The sequence below is a fragment of the Scyliorhinus torazame genome, chromosome 17 (assembly GCF_047496885.1).
Source record: "Scyliorhinus torazame isolate Kashiwa2021f chromosome 17, sScyTor2.1, whole genome shotgun sequence".
Lineage (NCBI taxonomy): Eukaryota > Metazoa > Chordata > Chondrichthyes > Carcharhiniformes > Scyliorhinidae > Scyliorhinus > Scyliorhinus torazame.
In genome coordinates, this window is record NC_092723.1 from 90,799,760 (window position 1) to 90,820,573 (window position 20,814).

At 48.7% G+C, this 20,814-nt stretch overlaps 1 protein-coding gene across 12 annotated transcripts in view; it reads left to right on the forward strand.

Moving 5' to 3' along the window:
- The window catches only part of LOC140393996 (voltage-dependent L-type calcium channel subunit alpha-1S-like), an 804,045-nt gene that overhangs the window by 533,865 nt on the left and 249,366 nt on the right, over positions 1–20,814 (forward strand). For 11 of the 12 annotated variants that reach the window (XM_072480735.1, XM_072480727.1, XM_072480737.1 and 8 more), the window contains 2 exons: positions 6,055–6,146; positions 6,458–6,617. The exons of the other annotated variant lie outside the window; for it this stretch is intronic. In XM_072480735.1, coding sequence (XP_072336836.1) covers positions 6,055–6,146; positions 6,458–6,617 — 252 coding nt within the window. The remainder of the gene's footprint in view (positions 1–6,054; positions 6,147–6,457; positions 6,618–20,814) is intronic. 12 annotated transcript variants of the gene reach the window in all.

The window sequence follows — 20,814 nt, forward strand, 5'->3', positions numbered from 1 at the left end:
TTCCCAAATTTCTTTATCCGTCAGTCTGGCCTCAATAAAAGTCGAGATGGATTTGCAAGTATAACAATAGTTATTTTATTCAGCTTGCAAGCTACCTAGTCCACAGTGATACAGATAACATGTTGCTCTCTGCAGCTCCGGGACTAAGTGAATGTCCCAGACAAAGAGATCAGTACTGATACATTCAAATGGCATCAAGTTTCACATACTCGACACCCATAGGTCATCCTATGTCCCTCCTGACTTGTTTGATCTATTCTGATTGGCTCACTTCCAATCCCTTTCTCCGGCCCCTATCAATTCAGCATCACTCTCATAAACACACCTCTTCCTGCTTTTTTCCATGCGGTCTAAAATCCTTTGTCTCTACTTGCCAGAATCAAAGTGGCTTATTTCTACATTACATTAACTAATATCTCTAAAGTAACTATTTTATATCACATTCGTCATGCGTGGGTTTCCTCCGGGTGCTCCGGTTTCCTCCCGCAGTCCAAAGATATGCAGGTTAGGTGGATTGGCCATGATAAATTGCCCTTAGTGTCCAAAATTGCCCTAAGTGTCGGGTGGGGTTACTGGGTTATTGGGATAAGGTGGAGGTGTTGACCTTGGGTAGGGTGCTCTTTCCAAAAGCCAGTGCAGACTCAATGGGCCGAATGGCCTCCGTCTGCACTGTAAATTCTATGAAAACAGCGGGACTGGTGGCCTGAAGTGCATATGTTTTAATGCAAGAAGTATAACAGGTAAGGCAGATGAACTTAGAGCTTGGATTAGTACTTGGAACTATGATGTTGTTGCCATTACAGAGATCTGGTTGAGGGAAGGACAGGATTGGCAGCTAAATGTTCCAGGATTTAGATGTTTCAGGCAGGATAGAGGGGGATGTAAAAGCAGTGGAGGAGTTGCGCTACTGGTTAGGGAGGATATCACAGCTGTACTGCGGGAGGACACCTCGGAGGGCAGCGAGGCTATATGGATAGAGATCAGGAATAAGAAGGGTGCAGTCACAATGTTGGGAGGCCTCAACAAGAGGGAGAGAGAGGAACAGATAAGTAGACAGATTTTGGAAAGGAGTAAAAGCAACAGGGTTGTTGTGATGGGAGACTTTGGGCGGGATTCTCCGGTCCCCCGCTGGGTCGGAGAATTCCCGGGGGGCGGCGTTAATCCCGCTGCTCCGACGCCGGCTGCGTATTCTCCAGCGCCGATTTTCGGACGGGGCGAGGATTACGCCATGCCGGTCGGGAGCCGTTGGTAACGGCACCCCCGGCAATTCCCCGGGCCCCAATGGGCCGAGTGGCCGTCGGTTTCTGGCCAGTCCCGCCAGCGTGAATTGGACATGGTCCCGCACGGCGGGACCTGGCTGGTACGCTGGCTGGTGCGGTTCTCGGGTGGGGGCGAGGGGATCCAACCTCGGTGGGGGGGGGGGGGGGGGGGGGGTCCCCACGGTGGCCTGGCCCGCGATCGGGGCCCACCGATCTGCGGGCGGGCCTGTGGTATGGGGGTACTCCTTCCTCCTGCACCGGCCCCTGTAGGGCTCCGCCATGGCTGGCGCAGAGAAGACATCTCCCCTGCACATGCGCTACACTACGCCGGCGGTTCTGCGCATGCGTTAACTTGCGCCGGCCCTTTGGCGCCGGCTGGCGAGGCGCCAACCCCTCCAGCGCTGGCCTAGCCCCCGGAAGTGCGGAAGATTCCAATCCGGTCGGCCCGATGCCGGAGTGGTTCGCTTCGTTTTATACGCCGGCGGCGGGCCAACGCGGGGATTCGGGAGAATCCCGCCCACTAACTTCCCCAATATTGACTGGGACTCGCTGAGGGGCGAGGGGCATGGATGGAACAGAGTTTGTAAGGAGCATCCAGGAGGGCTTCTTAAAACAATATGTAGCTAATCCAACTAGGGAAGGCGTTGTACTGGTCTTGGGATTGGGAAATGAGCCCGGCAAGGTGGTAGAAGTATCAGTCGGGGAGCATTTCAGGAATAGTGACCACAATTCAGTAAGTTTTAAAGTGCTGGTGGACAAGGATAAGGGTGGTCATAGGGTGAATGTGCTAAATTGGGGGAAGGCTAATTATAACTATATTAGGCAGGAACTGAAGAACCTAGATTGGGGGCGGATGTTTGAGGGTAAATCAACATTTGACATGTGGGAGGTTTTCAAATGAAAGATAAAAGGAATTCAGGACTGGCATGTTACTGTGAGGAAGAAGGATAAATATGGCAAATTTTGGGAACCATGGAACCATGGAGGCCTCATCAAAAAGAAAAAGGAGGCATTTGCCAGGGCTAGAAAGTTGGGAACAGGTGAAGCCTGTGTGGAATGTAAGGAAAGTAGGAAGGAACTTAAGCAAAGAGTCAGGAGGGCTAAAAGGGGTCATGGAAAGTCATTGGCAAATAGGGTTAAGGAAAATCCCAAGGCTTTTTACACGTACATAAAAAGCAAGAGGGTAGCCAGGGAAATTGTTGTCCCACTGAAGGACAGGGGAGGGGAATCTATGTGTAGAGCCAGAGGAAATGCGTGAGGTACTAAATGAATACTTTGCATCAGTATTCACCAAAGAGAAGGAATTGGTGGATGTTGAGCCTGGAGAAGGGTGTGTAGATAGCCTGGGTCACATTGAGATCCAAAAAGACGAGGTGTTGGGCGTCTTGAAAAATATTAAGGTGGATAAGTCCCCAGGGCCTGATGGGATCTACCCCAGAATACTGAAGGAGGCAAGAGAGGAAACTGCTAAGGCCTTGACAGATCCTCACTGTCTTCAGGTGAGGTGCCGGAGGACTGGAGAATAGCCAATGTTGTTCCTTTGTTTAAGAAGGGTAGCAAGGATAATCCAGGGAACTACAGGCCAGTGATAGGGAAATTACTGGAGACACTTCTTCGAGACAGGATCTACTCCCATTTGGAAGCAAGTGGACGTATTAGCGAGAGGCAGCATGGTTTTGTGAAGGCGAGGTCATGTCTCACTAACTTGATCGAGTTTTTCGAGAAGGCAACAAAGATGATTGATGCAGGTAGAGCAGTGAATGTTGTCTGTATGGACTTCAGTAAGGCCTTTGACAAGGTCCCTCCTGGCAGACTGGTACAAAAGGTGAAGTCACAAGTCATAGAGGTGAGCTGGCAAGATAGATACAGAACTGGCTAGGTCATAGAAGGCAGAGCGTAGCAATGGGTGCTTTTCTGTTTGGAGGGCTGTTACTAGTTGTGTCCCGCAAGGTTCAGTGCTGGGACCTTTGCTGTTATATATATAGTATATATAAGTGATTTGGAGGAAAATGCAACTGGTCTGATTAGTAAGTCTGCAGATGACTCAAAGGTTGGTGGAATTGCGGATAGAGATGAGGACTGTCAGAGGATACAGCAGGATTTAGATTGGAGACTTGGGCGGAGAGACGGCAGATGGAGTTTAATCCGGACAAATGTGAGATAATGCATTTTGGAAGGTCTAATACAGGTAGGGAATATACAGTGAATGGTAGAACCCTCAAGAGTATTGACAGTCAGAGAGATCTTGGTGTACAGGTCCACAGGTCACTGAAAGGGGCAACACAGGTGGAGAAGGTAGTCAAGAAGGCATACGGCATGCTTGCCTTCATTGGCCGGAGCATTGAGTGTAAAAATTGGCAAGTCTTGTTGCAGCTGTGTAGAACCTTAGTTAGGCCACACTTGGAGTACAGTATTCAATTCTGGTCGCCGCACTACCAGAAGGATGTGGTGGCTTTAGAGAGGGTGCAGAAGAGATTTACCTGGTATGGAGGGCTTGGTTTGTTCTCACTGGAACGAGGGAGGTTGAGGGACGACCTGATAAGAGGTCTACAAAATTAGGTGGGGCATAGACAGAGATGACAGTCAGAGGCTTTCCCCCAGGGTAGAGGGGTCAATCGGGGGGGCTCGTTGAGCTTACCGGGGCGATACAAAATCTCGTAATTGGAGGTGGAGAACTCGATCCTCCACCTCAAGATCTTATCATTTTGATCTTACCCCGCTGTGTGTTGTTAAACATGAAGGCAACCGACCGTTGGTCAGTGAAGAGAGTGAATCTCCTGCCCGCCAGGTCGCACAGCTTCAACGATCACTTGGGCCTCCATTTCGACGGAGGAGTGCCGAATTTCAGAGGCATGGGGGGTGCAGGAAAAGAATGCCACGGGCCTGCCTGCCTGGTTGAGGATGGCGGCCAGAGCGACAACTGATGCATCGCTCTCGACTTGGAAGGGGAGCGTCTCGTCGACCGCGTGCATCGCGGCCTTGGCGATGTCGGCCTTGATACAGTTGAAGGCCAGGTGAGCCTCGGCCGTCAGTGGGAAAGCGGTGGATTGAATGAGTGGGCGGGCCTTGTCCGCATAGTTTGGGACCCACTGGGCGTAATACGAAAAGAACCCCAGGCATCGTATGAGGGCCTTGGGGCAGTGGGGGAGGGGGAGTTCCATGAGGGGGCGCATGCGACCGGGGTCGGGCCCTAGATCTCTGTTCTGAACCACACAGCCGAGGATGGCTAATCGGTTCGTGCTGAACACACACTTCTCCTTGTTGTAAGTTAGGTTGGGGAGTGTGGCGGTGTGGAGAAATTTGGAACGGTTAGCGTCGTGGTCCTGCTGGTCGTGGCCGCAGATGGTGATGTTGTCCAGGTGCGGGAAAGTGGCCCGCAGCCCATACCGGTCAACCATTCGGTCCATCTCCCATTGGTGACGCCGAAGGGAACTCTAAGGAAATGGTAAAGGCGGCCGTCTGCTTCAAACGCAGTGTATGGGCGGTCTGCCTTACGGATGGGGAGCTGGTGGTAGGCAGATTTCAGGTCCACTGTCGAGAAGACCCGGTAATGTGCAATCTGATTGACCATATCAGGTATGCCTGGGAGGGGGTACGCATCGAGCTGCGTGTACCGATTGATGGTCTGACTGTAGTCAACGACCATACTGTTTTTCTCCCCGGTTTTCACCACTACCACTTGGGCTTCCAGGGGCTGCTGCTGGCCTCAATGATACCTTCCCGCAGCAGCCGCTGGACCTCAGACCTGATGAAGGTCCTGTCCTTGGCGCTGTACCGTCTGCTCCTGGTGGCGACGGGTTTGCAATCCGGGGTGAGGTTTGCAAACAGGGAAGGCGGGTCGACCTTGACGGTCGCGAGGCCGCAAACAGTAAGGGGTGGTAGGGGCCCGCCAAATTTCAGGGTTAGGCTCTGGAGGTTGCACTGGAAGTCCAGGCCGAGTAGCACGGCAGCGCAGAGGTTATGGAGGACATGGAGCCGGAAGCCGCTGAACTCTACGCCCTGGACGGTGAGGGTGGCGATGCAGTACCCCCGGATCGCCACGGAGTGGGATCCGGAGGCCAGGAAGATTCTTTGGTTAGCGGGGTGTACCGCGAGGGAGCAGCGCCTTACCTTATCGGGGTGGATGAAGCTCTCAGTGCTCCCGGAGTCCAGAAGGCAGGATATCTCGTGCCCGTCGACCTTCACCTTTGTCGAAGCGGTCGCGAGGTTCTGCTGTTCGGAGAGCACACTCATTTATACTCCGCCTCTTAGGAGGAGCCAGCAGGCAGGGATCTACCCCCGTACCTGTAGTACAGGGGCCTTACGTAATACTCAAATATACAATATAATACAACAGTGGTGACTACCACAAATCCAAGGTCCCAGTTGAGGCCGTACTCGTGTGCGGAGCTTGGCTATAAGTTTCATCCCCCACCATCTGGCCTGGGCTTGCGTAATCCTACCAGCTGTCCTGGCTTGAGACAATTAACACCTCTTTAACCTGGGGTTACCCCAATCTCTGGATCTGTAAAGACTGAATTACCTGCAAATGCTCGCATTCAAAGCATTGTCTTGAATCTTTGACTTTGTCGATGTATATGTTTCTGGAACATACCTCTTCATTCACCTGAGGAAGGAGCAGTGCTCTGAAAGCTAGCGTTTGAAACAAATCTGTTGGACTTTAACCTGGTGTTATAAGACTTCTTACTGTACTTTTCTTTGTTCCTTGTTCGTTGTTAATGCTCAGTAATCTTTAAACCTAAACATTTCCCAGCAGTCAGCTCACTCATTCCTGCTGTCTCTTCCTGTTTACCAGGTCTTTGGTAAGATTGCCAATGTGGATGGAGCACAAATCAATCGAAACAACAACTTTCAGACTTTTCCACAAGCTGTGCTCCTGCTCTTCAGGTGAGTGAGGGTCTGCCCGCTCACCCCACGCCTGCCCGCTCACCCCATGCCCGCTCGATCATCCTACCCTCTCACCCCCAACTGACCACTTATCGCCTTCCTGTCCTCTCATCCCTTACTGCCCATTTGCTCCTTAATTGCCTGCTCACCCTCCGATTACCTACTCACCACCTGTCTGTCTTCCCACCTGAGCATTTGCCTCTCCCAGACCTCTTTCCCAAGCCTGATCTGTTATCTTGACCTGTTATTCCATGCCTGACTGCTCAAATTGTGCTCCTTGCAATGGGTAACTGTGGTGTTCCTGTCTCTAGATGTGCCACAGGTGAAGCTTGGCAGGAGATTATGCTGGCCTGTCAACCTGGCAAACTCTGTGACCCTGAATCTGATTATGAACCTGGTGAAGAATATACCTGTGGAACCAACTTTGCTGTCTTCTACTTCATCAGTTTTTACATGCTGTGTGCCTTCCTGGTAATTGTTAATCCCCGACGATTGGCAGACCCTTCCCACCAAGCTATTTAAAGCTGCACTAGCCTTGTGATTCTCACATGCACAGAGACAGACAAAAAAATCCAGCGAAAGAATAAGGTTGAAAGAAATAAAAACAACTTACAGCAGACAGTGAGCATATGGACATGAATCACAAGATGTATGAGCAAAGCTGAGGATTGGAGGCTTCCACTCGGTGACATAGTTGTTAACATTGCTGCCACACAGCGCCAGAGACCCATAGAACATAGAACATTACAGCGCAGTACAGTCCCTTCGGCCCTCGATGTTGCACCGACCTGTGGAACCTCTCTAAAGCCCATCTACACGATTCCCTTATTGTCCATATGTCTATCCAATGACCATTTGAATGTCCTTAGTGTTGGCGAGTCCACGACTGTTGCAGGCAGGGCATTCCACGCCATTACTACTCTCTGAGTAATGAACCTACCTCTGACATCTGTCTTATATCTATCTCCCCTCAATGTAAAGCTATGTCCCCTCGTGCTAGACACCACCATCCGAGGAAAAGGGCTCTCACTGTCCGCCCTATCCAATCCTCTGATCATCTTGTATGCCTCAATTAAGTCACCTCTTAACCTTCTTCTCTCTAACGAAAACAGCCTCAAGTCCCTCAGCCTTTCCTCATAAGATCTTCCCTCCATACCAGGCAACATTCTGGTAAATCTCCTCTGCACCCTTTCCAATGCTTCCACATCCTTCCTATAATGCGGCGACCAGAATTGCACGCAATACTCCAAATGCAGCCGCACCAGAGTGTTGTATAGCTGCAACATGACCTCATGGCTCCTAAACTCAATCCCTCTACCAATAAAAGCTAACACACCGTACACCTTCTTAACAACCCTCTCAACCTGGGTGGCAACTTTCAGGGATCTATGTACATGGACACCGAGATCTCTCTGCTCATCCACACTGCCAAGAATCTTACCATTAGCCCAGTACTCAGTCTTCCTGTTATTCCTTCCAAAATGAATCACCTCACACTTTTCTACATTAAACTCCACTTGCCACCTCTCAGCCCAGCGCTGCAGCTTATCTATGTCCCTCTGTAACTTGTAACATCCTTCCGCACTGTCCACAACTCCACCGACTTTAGTGTCATCTGCAAATTTACTCACCCATGTTCAATTCCAGCCTTGATGACGAGTTTGCATGTTCACCCTGTGTCTGTGTGGGTTTCCTTTGGGTGGTCCGGTTTCCTCTCACAGCCCAAAGATGTGTAAATTAGGTGGGGTTATGGGGATAGGGGGAGGAGGGTGGGCTAGGGTGGGGAGGGTGTGGATCTAGGTAGGATGCTCTTTCAGAGGGTCAGTGCAAACTCAATGGGTCAAATGGCCTCCTTCTGCACTTAGGAATTCTATGGTTCTACACCAACACAAGGTTAGACTCCAGTTGGAGTCCCGCCAACATCGGAAGGCTATCAAGGCATAAAGGAGTATGCAGCAGACCTTTACCAGAATGGTACCAGGAATTTGGTTATGTGGAGAAGCTGGGATCCTTCTCTTTCGACTCAAGGAAATTAATCGAGGTTCTCAAAATGACAACATAAGGAGAAACGTTTTTATACTGGAAGGAGCGTTAGAAACCACAGATTAAACCAATTGCCAAAGAATCAGAGGGAAGTTGAGGAGAAATATTTTACACAGTTGTCATGATCTGGAAGGCAATGGTGGAAGCAGATTCAATAACAAGAGAATCATAGAATCATACAGTACAGAAGAAGCCCTTCAGCCCATCAAGCCCGCATCGACAAAAAGACCAACTCTAATCTACACTAATCCCACTTCCCAGCGCCCACAGCCTTGAATGTTCTGACATTTCAAGTGCTCATCCAAGTACTTTTAAAAATTGTGAGATTTCCTTCTTCAACTCGGTATATTCCAGATTCCCACCATCCTCTGGTGAAATCTTTTCCCCTCAAATCACCTCTAAACCTAAAAATTATGTCCCCTTATTATTAACCCTTCAACTAGGGGGAGCAGCTGCTTTCTATCCACCCTGTCCATCTCCCTCATTATCTTCTTCACTTCAATCAGGTCCTCTCCCAGCCTTTTGTGCGCCAAAGAAAACAACCCGATGTATCCAGCCTCTCTTCATAGCTAAAATGCTCCATCTCAGGCAACATCCTGGTGAATTTCTTCTACGCCCTCTCTAGTGCAATCACATCCTTCCTATAAGACCATAAGACATAGGAGCAGAATTAGGCCACTCGGTCCATCGAGTCTGCTCCGCCATTCAATCATGGCTGATATTTTCTCATCCTCATTCTCCTGCCTTCTCCCTATAACCCCTGATCCCCTTATTAATCAAGAACCTATCTATCTCTGTCTTAAAGACACTCAGTGAATTGGCCTCCACAGCCTTCTGCGGCAAAGAGTTCCACAGATTCACCACCCTCTGGCTGAAGAAATTCCTCCTCATCTCTGTTTTAAAGGATCGTCCCTTTAGTCTGAGATGGTGTCCTCTAGTTCTAGCTTTTCCTACAAGTGGAAACATCCTCTCCACGTCCACTCTATCCAGGCCTCGCAGTATTTTGTAAGTTTCAATAAGATCTCCTCTCATCCTTCTAAACTCCAACGAGTACAGGCCCAGAGTCCTCAAAAGTGCCTCATACGACGTTCTTCATTCCAGGGATCATTCTTGTGAACCTCCTCTGAACCCTTTCCAAGGCCAGTGCATCCTTCCTTAGATAAGGGGCCCAAAACTGCTCACAATACTCCAAATGGGGTCTGACCAGAGCCTTATACAGCCTCAGAAGTACCTCCCTGGTCTTGTATTCTAGCCCTCTTGACATGGATGCTAACATTGCATTTGCCTTCTTAACTGCCGACTGAACCTGTACATTAACCTTAAGAGAATCGTGAACAAGGACTCCCAAGTCGCTTTGTGCCTCTGATTTCCAAAGCATTTCCCCATTTAGAAAATAGTCTATGCCTAAATTCCTCCTTCCAAAGTGCATAATCTCACACTTTTGTACATTGTATTTCATTTGCCACTTCATTGCCCACTTCCCTAGCTTGTCCAAGTCCTTCTGCAGCCCCCTTGCTTCCTCAATACTACCTGTCCCTCTACAGGGGCGTCATTCTCCGCCGGCAGGAGTCTCCGTTTTGCCGGTGCCCGGGGGTTTCCCGACGGCGTGGGGCTTCCCCACAATGGGAAACCCCATTGGCCGGCCGGTGTTACGGAGACTCCCGCCGGCCGGTCGGGGCAGAAATGTGGCGGGGCGGGTAGGAGAATTTCGCCCCAGATCTTTGTATCATCTGCAAACTTAACAACAGTGCCTTCAGTACCTTTTTCCAGATCATTAATGTATATTGTGAAAACATGTGGTCCCAGCACAGACCCCTGAGGCACACCACTAGTCACCGGCTGCCATCCTGAAAAAGACCCCTTTATCTCCACTCTCTGCTTTCTGCCAGTCAGCCAATCCTCGATCCGTGCCAGAATCTTACCCTTAACACCATGGCCTTTTAACTTATTTAAAGTCTCCTAAGGGGCACCTTGTCAAAGGCCTTCTGGAAATCTAAATAAATCACGTCCACTGGTTCTACTTTGTCTAAGTTCCTTGTTACCTCCTCAAAGAACTCTCACAGATTTGTCAGACACGACCCCACTTTGACAAAGCCGTGCTGACTCAGTCCTATTTTACCATGCACTTCCAAGTACTTTGCGATCTCATCTTTAATAACAGACTCTAAAATCTTACCTGTGACTGAAGTCAGGCTAACCAGCCTATAATTTCCCATCTTCTGCCTCTCTCCCTTCTTAAGCAGTGGTGTTACATTAGCCACATTCCAGTCCTCTGGGACCATTCCTGCCTCCAGTGATTCCTGAAAGATCATCACTAATGCCATCACAATTTCCTTAGCTATCTCTTTTAGGACTCTGGGGTGTAGTCCATCCGGGCCAGGTGACTTATCCACCTTCAGACCTTTCAGTTTCCCCAGAACCTTCTCCTTAGTAATGGTCACTGCACTCACCTCTGCCTCCTGGTTCTCCTGGATCTCTGGCATCCCACTGGTGTCTTCCACCGTGAAGACTGATGCAAAGTACCTATTCAGTTCGTCTGCCATTTCTTTGTTTCCTATCATTACTTTTCCAGCCACATTTTCCAGTGGTCCAATGTCTATTTTTGTCTCTCTCTTACCTTTTATATATTGAAAAAAATCTCTTCCTGTCTTCCTTTATATTACAAGCTAGCTTGCACTCATACTTCATCCACACTACTTCATCCCTTATTGTTTTTTTTAGTTGCCCTCTGCTCGCTTTTACAGGCTTCCCAATCTTCTGGTTTCCCACTAATCCTTGCCACTTTGTATGCTTTTTCTTTAGCCTTTATGCTGTCCTTGACATACATTGTCAGCCATGGATGCCTTGTCCTCCCCTTAGCATGTTTCCTCCTCCTTGGGATGAATTTCTGTTGTGCCTTCCTAATAACCCCCAAAACTCCTGCGATTGCTCTTCCACTGTCTTCCCTGCTAGGCTCCTTTTCCAATCAACTCTGACCAGCTACTCCCTCATGTCTTTGTAGTTACCCTTATTTAATTATAATACCGTGACATCTGATTGCAGCTTCTCCCTCTCAAACTGCAGGGTAAATTCTACCATATTGTGGGCACTGCTCCTTAAGGGTTCCTTCACCTTAAGTTCCCTAATCAAGTCTGCCTCATTACACATCATAAAATCCAGAATTGCCTGTTCCCTAGTTGGCTCTGTCACAAGCTGCTCCAAAAAACCATCACTTAGACATTCCACAAATTCCATTTCTTGGGATCCACGACCAACCTGATTCTCCCAGTCCACCTGCATTTTGAAGTCCCCCATGATTATTGTAATACTGCCTTTTTTACATGCCTTTTCTATCTCCTGATTTATTTTCTGCCCCACATCCTAACTGCTGCTAGGGGGCCTGTACATAACTCCCATCGGGGTCTTTTTACCTTTGCAATTCCTCAACTCCACCCACAGAGATTCTATGCCTTCTGATCCTATATCGCTCCTTGCTATCGATTTAACTTCATTCCTTACTAACATTGCAACCTCGCCCCCTTTGCCCATCTGCTTGTCCTTTCGATAGGACATATATCCTTGGATATTTAGATCCCAGCCCTGATCCCCTTGTAGCCACGTCTCTGTGATGCCCTCAACATCGTATCAGCCAATTTCAATGTGCGCAACAAGCTCATTTACCTTAGACCATAAGACATAGGAGCGGAAGTAAGGCCATTCGGCCCATCGAGTCCACTCCACCATTCAATCATGGCTGAATTCAACTCCATTTACCCGCTCTCTCTCCATAGCCCTTAATTCCTCGAGAAATCAAGAATTTATCAACTTCTGTCTTAAAGACACTCAACGTCCCGGCCTCCACCACCCTCTGTGGCAATGAATTCCACATACCCACCACTCTCTGGCTGAAGAAATTTCTCCTCATCTCTGTTCTAAAGTGACTCCCTTTTATTCTAAGGCTGTGCCCCCGGGTCCTAGTTTCCCCTGCTAATGGAAACAACTTCCCTGCGTCCACCCTATCTAAGCCATTCATTATCTTGTAAGTTTCTATTAGATCTCCCCTCAACCTCCTAAACTCCAATGAACATAATCCCAGGATCCTCAGACGTTCATCGTATGTTAGGCCTACCATTCCTGGGATCATCCGTGTGAATCTCCGCTGGACCCGCTCCAGTGCCAGTATGTCCTTCCTGAGATGTGGGGCCCAAAATTGCTCACAGTATTCTAAATGGGGCCTAACTAATGCTTTATAAAGCTTCAGAAGTACATCTCTGCTTTTATACTCCAAGCCTCTTGAGATAAATGACAACATTGCATTTGCTTTCTTAATTACGGACTCAACCTGCAAGTTTACCTTGAGAGAATCCTGGACTAGGACTCCCAAGTCCCTTTGCACTTCAGCATTATGAATTTTGTCACCGTTTAGAAAATAGTCCATGCCTCTGTTCTTTTTTCCAAAGTGCAAGACCTCGCACTTGCCCACGTTGAATTTCATCAGCCATTTCTTGGACCACTCTCCTAAACTGTCTAAATCTTTCTGCAGCCTCCCCACCTCCTCCATACTACCTGCCCCTCCACCTATCTTTGTATCATCGGCAAACTTAGCCAGAATGCCCCCAGTCCCGTCATCTAGATCGTTAATATATAAAGAGAACAGCTGTGGCCCCAACACTGAACCCTGCGGGACACCACTCGTCACCGGTTGCCATTCCGAAAAAGAACCTTTTATCCCCAACTCTCTGCCTGACAGCCAATCGTCAATCCATGTTAGTACCTTGCCTCGAATACCATGGGCCCTTATTTTACTCAGCAGTCTCCCGTGAGGCACCTTATCAAAGGCCTTTTGGAAGTCAAGATAGATAACATCCATTGGCTCTCCTTGGTCTAACCTATTTGTTATCTCTTCAAAGAACTCTAACAGGTTTGTCAGGCACAACCTCCCCTTACTAAATCCATGCTGCCTTGACCTAATCCGACCCTGCACTTCCAAGAATTTAGAAATCTCATCCTTAACGATGGATTCTAGAATCTTGCTAACAACCGAGGTTAGGCTAATTGGTCTATAATTTTCCGTCTTTTTTCTTGTTCCCTTCTTGAACAGGGGGGTTACATCAGCGATTTTCCAATCCTCTGGGACTTTCCCTGACTCCAGTGACTTTTGAAAGATCATAACTAATGCCTCCACTATTTCTTCAGCAATCTCCTTTAGAACTCTAGGATGTAGCCCACCTGGGCCCGGAGATTTATAAATTTTTAGACCTCTTAGTTTCTCTAGCACTTTCTCCTTTGTGATGGCTCATATTCAACTCTGCCCCCTGACTCTCCTGAATTGTTGGGATATTACTCATGTCTTCTACTGTCAAGACTGACGCAAAGTACTTATTTAGTTCCTCAGCTATTTCCTTGTCTCCTATCACTAGATTACCAGCGTCATTTTGGAGCGGCCCAATATCTACTTTTGCCTCCCGTTTGTTTTTAATGTATTTAAAGAAACTTTTACTATCATTCCTAATGTTACTAGCTAGCCTACCTTCATATTTGATCCTCTCTTTCCTTATTTCTCTCTTTGTTATCCTCTGTTTGTTTTTGTAGCCCTCCCAATCTTCTGACTTCCCGCTACTCTTTGCCATATTATAGGCTTTCTCTTTTGCTTTGATGCATTCCCTAACTTCCTTTGTCAGCCATGGCTGCCAAATCCCCCCTCTGACAACCTTTCTTTTCTTTGGGATGAACCTCTGTACTGTGTCCTCAATTACTCCCAGAAACTCCTGCCATTGCTGTTCTCCTGTCTTTCCCACTAGGCTCTGCTCCCAGTCGATTTTCGTCAGTTCCTCCCTCATGCCCCTGTAGTTACCTTTATTTAACTGTAACACCTTTACATCTGATTCTACCTTCTTTCTTTCAAATTGCAGATTGAATTTTACCATATTATGATCATTGCCTCCTAAGTGTTCCCTTACTTTAAGATCTTTAATCAAGCCTGGCTGATTACATAACACTAAGTCCAGAATGGCCTGTTCCCTCGTGGGCTCGATCACAAGCTGTTCCAAAAAGCCCTCCTGTAAACATTCAATGAATTCCCTTTCCTTGGGTCCACTGGCAGCATTATTTACCCAGTCCACCTGCATATTGAAGTCCCCCATGATCACTGCGACCTTGCCTTTCTGACATGCACTTTCTATTTCGTGGTGCATTTTGTGCCCCTGGTCCACTGTTAGGAGGCCTGTACATAACTCCCATTATGGTTTTTTTGCCTTTGTGGTTCCTCAACTCTACCCACACAGACTCCACATCATCTGACCCTATGTCGTTTAGTGCTATTGATTTATTTTCATTCCTAATTAACAAGGCAAGCCCGCCCCCTCTGCCCACTCTCTGTCTTTTCGATGGGTTGTGAATCCCTGGATGTTTAAATGCCAGTCCTGAACCCCCTGCAACCACGTTTCTGTGATGCCTACCACATCATACCGGCCAGTCACAATCTGGGCCACAAGCTCATCTACCTTTTTCCGTACACTGCGTGAATTTAAATATAGCACCTTTAATTCTCTATTGACCGTCCCTTTTTGTTTTCTTAGTGTGGTGGACCTTGGTTTACTGAGCCTTTCCATACACTGTGTCATATTTTGTGAGATGGGGACTATCGTAACCTCTCCTGATTTCTGTCTTTTCGTGCTTTTTTGTATTGCTAAGCAGCTACGCTTACCACAGATTACTTCACCTCTTGGTTCCCTGACTTTCCCTTCCCCCCCAATCTCTAGTTTAAAGTCCTATTGACCACCCTATTTACTCTTTTCGCCAAAACACTGGTCCCAGCTCGGTTCAGGTGGAGACCATCCCAACGGTATAGGTCCCCCCTGTCCCAAAACTGATGCCAGTGTCCATGAAAAAGAACCCCTCTTTCCCACACCACTCTTTCAGCCACATGTTAACTTCCCTTATTCTTGCCTCCCTATGCCAATTTGCACGTGGCTCGGGCAGTAATCCGGAGATTATGACCCTTGAGGACCTGTTTTTTAATTTGAATCCTAGCTCTTTATAATCTCTAAACAGGTCCTCTTTCCTAGACTTGCCGATGTTATTGGTACCGACATGGACCACAACAACTGGATCCTCCCCCTCCCTCTCCAGTATCCTTTCAAGCCGGTCAGAGATGTCCCGCACCCTAGCACCGGGCAGGCAACAGACGATGCGGGACTCTTTATCCTGCTCACAAAGGATACTATCTATCCCCCTGATAATAGAATCCCCTACAACTACAACTTGCCTATTTACTCCCTCCCCTTGAATGGCCTGCTGAACCATGGTGCCTTGGTCAGCTGACTCATCCTTCCTGCAGCCCTGTTCGCCATCCACACAGGGAGCAAGTGCCTCGTACCTGTTGGACAGGCTCAAGGGCTGAGGCTCCTGAGTTCCTGACTGCTGGTTCCCTTTACCTGCCTGACTTGCAGTCACAACCTGCTGTCCCTGGCCACTGGTAGGATTTAAACTACTTACTCTGACGGGTGTGACTGCCTCCTGAAGCACAGTGTCTAGGTAAGTCTCCCCCTCCTGGATGTGCCTCAGTGTTTGAACCTCAGACTCCAGCTCATCAACTCTGAGCTTCGAGCAGCCAACACTTACTGCAGATGTGGTCGCTGCAGCTCGCAATGGGATCTGCCAGCTCCCACATCAAGCAGCTCAAGCACATCACCTGACCAGCCATCTCTAATTAATTAATTATTTTAATTTAAGTTTATGAGTTTAGCTGTGTTTTTTAGAAATTTGGGGCAGATTTGCTATCAACCAATCAGATCACAGCTTCCCTCTGACGTCACTTTTTTTTTAAAGTGGAAAAAGGGAAGTTACCGTTTTTGTACTCACACAGACACTGCTCCTCCTCCTCCGAACGGCTCCCGAAACTAGGCCCGAAGAAAGAGAGAGAACAAAACAGTCGGGAAAAAAGCACCATCTCCCACTCTTCACCGAATTACCTCACTGCACCAAATTGCCAAGTTTCAAATTCTCACTCTGTCTGTGTCTCACTCACTCAGGCTGTGTCTCTTTGACCTGCGCAACGCTTACTGAGTGCGCTTGTTCCGTATACTGCGCACATTTAGATACAACACCCTGAATCCTGCATTGACCACCTCCCTTTTCAAACTCTCCTCAGTCATTGTTCCCTGTACTGTGGCCCTTTTTGATTTTTGACTGTGGCTTCTCTGCCTTACACTTTCCTCCTTACTGCTTTTTGTTTCTGGCGCCGTTTTACTTCCCTCCGACTTCCTACATCGGTTCCCATCCCGCTGCCACATTAGTTTAAACCCTCCCCATCAGCACTAGCAAACTCCCCCCCCCCCCCCCCCCCCCCCCCAGGACATCGGCTTCAGTCCTGCCCAGGTGCAGACCGTCCGGCTTGATCCCACCTCCCCCAGAACCTGTTCCAATGCCCCAGGAATTTGAATCCCTCCCTCTTGCACCATATCCAAGCCACGCATTCATCCTATCTATCCTGACATTCCTACTCTGACTAGCTCGTGGCACTGGTAGCAATCCTGAAATTACTACCTTTGATGTCCTACTTTTTAGTTTAACTCCTAACTCCCTGAATTCGGCCTGTAGGACCTCATCCCATTTTTTACCTCTATCGTTGGTGCCTACGTACACCATTACAGCTGGCTGTCCCCCTCCCCCCAGAATGTCCTGCGGCCGCTCCGAGACATCCTTGACCCTTGCACCAGGGAGCCAACATACCATCCTGGAGTCTCGATTGCGTCCGCAGAACCGCCTGTCGATTGAGTCCCCTATCACCATAGCCCTGCCATTCTTCTTCCTTCCCTCCTGCAGTGCAGAGCCAGCCATGGTGCCATGAACCTGGCTGCTGCTGCCTTCCCCTTGGTGAGCCAACTCTTTCAACAGTATCCAAAACGGTATACCTATTTTTCAGGTAGATGACCGCAGGGGACACCTGCACTGCCTTCCTACTCTGGCTCTGTCTTTTGGTTACCCATTTTCTAACTCCCTCAGTAATGTTCACCAGCGGTGTGACCAACTCGCTAAACGTGCTATCCACAACGTCCTCAGCATTGTGGATGCTCCAAAGTGAGTCCATCCGCAGCTCCAGAGCCATCAAGCGGTTTAATAGGAGCTGCAGCTGGACACACTTCTTGCACGTGAAGGAGCCAGGATCAGTAGACATGTCCCTGAGCTCCCACATCGCACACAAAGTCCTGTGGTGCGATGACCAGAACTGAACACAGTTCTCCAGCTCTGGCCTAACCAAAGTCCTGTACAGCTCCGACATAACCTCCCTGCTCTAATAATTTATGCCAAATTATACTGCATCTGCCATGAATTTCCCAATCACCCAACCTGTCCAGATGATGCTGGAGGACCTCTGCATCCTCGTCGCAGTTCACCCTCCCACCCAACTTGGTATCATCTGCAAACTTTGAGATGTCCTATGTTTTCATGAATGGAGTGATCTGCCTGGACTGTATGTAGAGCAGTGTATACGGGATGGTTTTCTGGACCAATACATTGAGGAACCAACAAGGGAACAAGCCAGAATGGATATTGTGCAATGAGAAAGGATTAGATGGCAATCTAGTTGTGATATGCTAGAATTCTTTATCAAAGTGCGGACTGTTAGTTAAGGTAGTTAATTCTGAGACCAGGGTCCTGAATCTCAATAAAGGTAACTATGGTGGTATGAGACATGAGTTAGCTATGACATACTGGGAAACATTACTGATAGGAAGGACAGTCTACAGGCAATGGCAGGCATTCAAGGAACAAATAGGCGAACTCCATCAGTTGTTTATTCCTACTTGGCGCAAGAGTAGAAAGAGAACTGTGGTCAAACCATGGCTTACAAGGGAAATTAGAGATAGTATTAGATTAAAAGAAGAAGCATACAAATTTATCAAGAAAAAACAATGGACCTGATGATTGGGCACAGTTTAAAATTCATCAAAAGTGGACCAAGAGATTGATTAAGAAGGTGAAAATACAATATGAAAGTAAGCTGGCACAGTAGTACAGTGATTAGCACTGTTGCTTCACAGCGCTAGGGTCCCAGGATCGATTCCCGGCTTGGGTCACTGCCTGTGCGGAGTCTGCACGTTCTCCCCGTGTCTGCTTGGGTTTCCTCCGGGCTCTCCGGTTTCCTCCCAGAAAGTCCCAAAAGACGTGCTTGTTAGGTGAATTGGGCATTCTGAATTCTCCCTCAGTGTACCCGAACAGGTGCCGGAGTATGGCGACTAGGGGATTTTCACAGTAACTTCATTGCAGTGTTAATGTCAGCCTACGTGTGACAATAATAAAGATTATTATGATTATCGGGGAACATAAAAACTGACTGTAAAAGTTTCTATAGGTGTTATAACCTGCCTGCTTACGATTGGCTGGGGACTAATGACTATCCCACAATCCTATGGGAGTATGAACTTCCCCAATGAGGGGGGCGGAGAAACTCCTAGTATAAATAAGCTGGCCAGTTCAGGAACCAGCAGGAAGGAGAAGGTAGCAAGGGAAGTTACTGCTACTGTTATGTATATATTGTTATAGTAAATAAACGTTATTATTTTGTATCCTTAAAACTCGTGCTGGATTCTTCGTGGCCCTTACAAAACTGGCGACGAAGGTAAAAGTGAGTAGCTGTCTACACTGCTGAAGCCACCTCCCTGGATTTTTGTTGGATACAGGTTGGAAGTTGTTTTCTATTATACCATGCCTCTGTACGGACGTTTGGATGTTTTTGATGCTGCGCTGGAAAGCTGGAACCAGTACACACAACGGATGCGTTACTATTTCCGGGCAAACAATATCACTGAAAACGAGCGCCAGGTGGTCATATTGCTCACCGCCTGCGGGCCGCATACGTTTGGGGTGATTAGGAGCCTTACGTACCCAGCTGCGCCGGACACCAAAACGTTTGACGAACTTGTGAATATAGTGGGGCAACACTTTAACCCAACCCCGTCCACGATAGTCCAGCGTTACTGGTTTAATACCGCTGAGAGGACTCCTGGAGAATCCCTTGCCGATTTTTTATCCAGGCTACGCGGGATTGCGGAATACTGTGACTATGGTGAGACCTTGTCAGAAATGTTACGCGACCGTTTGGTTTGCGGTATTAACAATGCGGCCACCCAGAGAAAGTTGTTAGCGGAGTCAACATTGACTTTTCAACAGGCAATACAAATAGTCTTGTCCCGAGAGAGCGCAGAGCGAGGAGTACAGGAGCTACAGGGAATGGAAGTGCATGCCTTGGGGCGCAACCCTTTCCGCCCAAAAACGTCCCCCCGCACTCCTGCGGTACCTTGGGCGAGGCAACGACCGAACCGACGCCAGTGGCCATCGGACATTCCTCCCCGAAGGGAGCCTTCTCCAGAGCCAATGGATGAGGAGCCATGTCCGTGTCAGACTTGTAGGCGCCGACCCCGTCGCGGACGGCGGTCCTGGGGACGCCAGAGGCGCCGTCGTTCCGACCGAAACTGGGACCAGCCCAGGGGCCGTAACTGGGACCAGCCCAGAGGCCGTACCTTCCATGTGGATGAACCTGCGGCGACCACTCCTGAGGACGTGGAGACGGAGAACGACTGCCTACAGCTGCATTGTGTGGCAGCTCCCCGTGTGGCCCCCATTAAGGTGACAGTACGGGTCAATGGCCACCCGCTGGAGATGGAGTTGGATACTGGCGCAGCGGTCTCCGTGATCGCCCAGAGGACATTCGACCGCATCAAGCAGGGTATACAGACCCTTACATTAACTGACTCACAGGCCAGGTTGGCCACCTACACGGGGGAACCACTGGACATTGCAGGAACCACAATGATTCCTGACGCCAGGAGGGGCGTTTCCCACTTATCGTAGTGCGTGGCCATGGGCCCAGCCTGTTGGGCCGGGACTGGTTGCGCCATTTGCGGTTGCAATGGCAGCACATCCTCCAAACAGTTTTTTGGTGTTTGTATTAGGTCTGTATCCACCTTTTTTTGGTGTTTGTATTAGGTCTGTATCCACCTTGCCAGCTCACCCCTGATCCCGTGTGACTTCACCTTTTGTACTAGTCTACCATGAGGGACCTTGTCAAAGGCCTTACTGAAGTCCATATAGACAACATCTACTGCCCTACCTGCATGAATCATCTTAGTGACCTCCTCGAAAAACTCTATGAAGTTAGTGAGACACGACCTCCCCTTCACAAAACCGTGCTGCCTCTCACTAATACGTCCATTTGCTTCCAAATGGGAGTAGATCCTGTCTCGAAGAATTCTCTCCAGTAATTTCCCTACCACTGAAGTAAGGCTCACCGGCCTGTAGTTCCCGGGATTATCCTTGCTACCCTTCTTAAACAGAGGAACAACATTGGCTATTCTCCAGTCCTCCGGGACATCCCCTGAAGACAGCGAGGATCCAAAGATTTCTGTCAAGGCCTCAGCAATTTCCTCTCCAGCCTCCTTCAGTATTCTGGGGTTGATCCCATCAGGCCCTGGGGACTTATCTACCTTAATATTTTTTAAGTCTCGGCATCGTCCGATTCGGCTGTTTGCGCCCGGTGACCCAGTATTCGTGCGGAATTTTGCTGGTGGTGCCCAATGGGTTCCTGGTGTAATCTTTCGCCAAACGGGCCCTATATCTTACCAAGTGCAAGCCCAGGGTCATC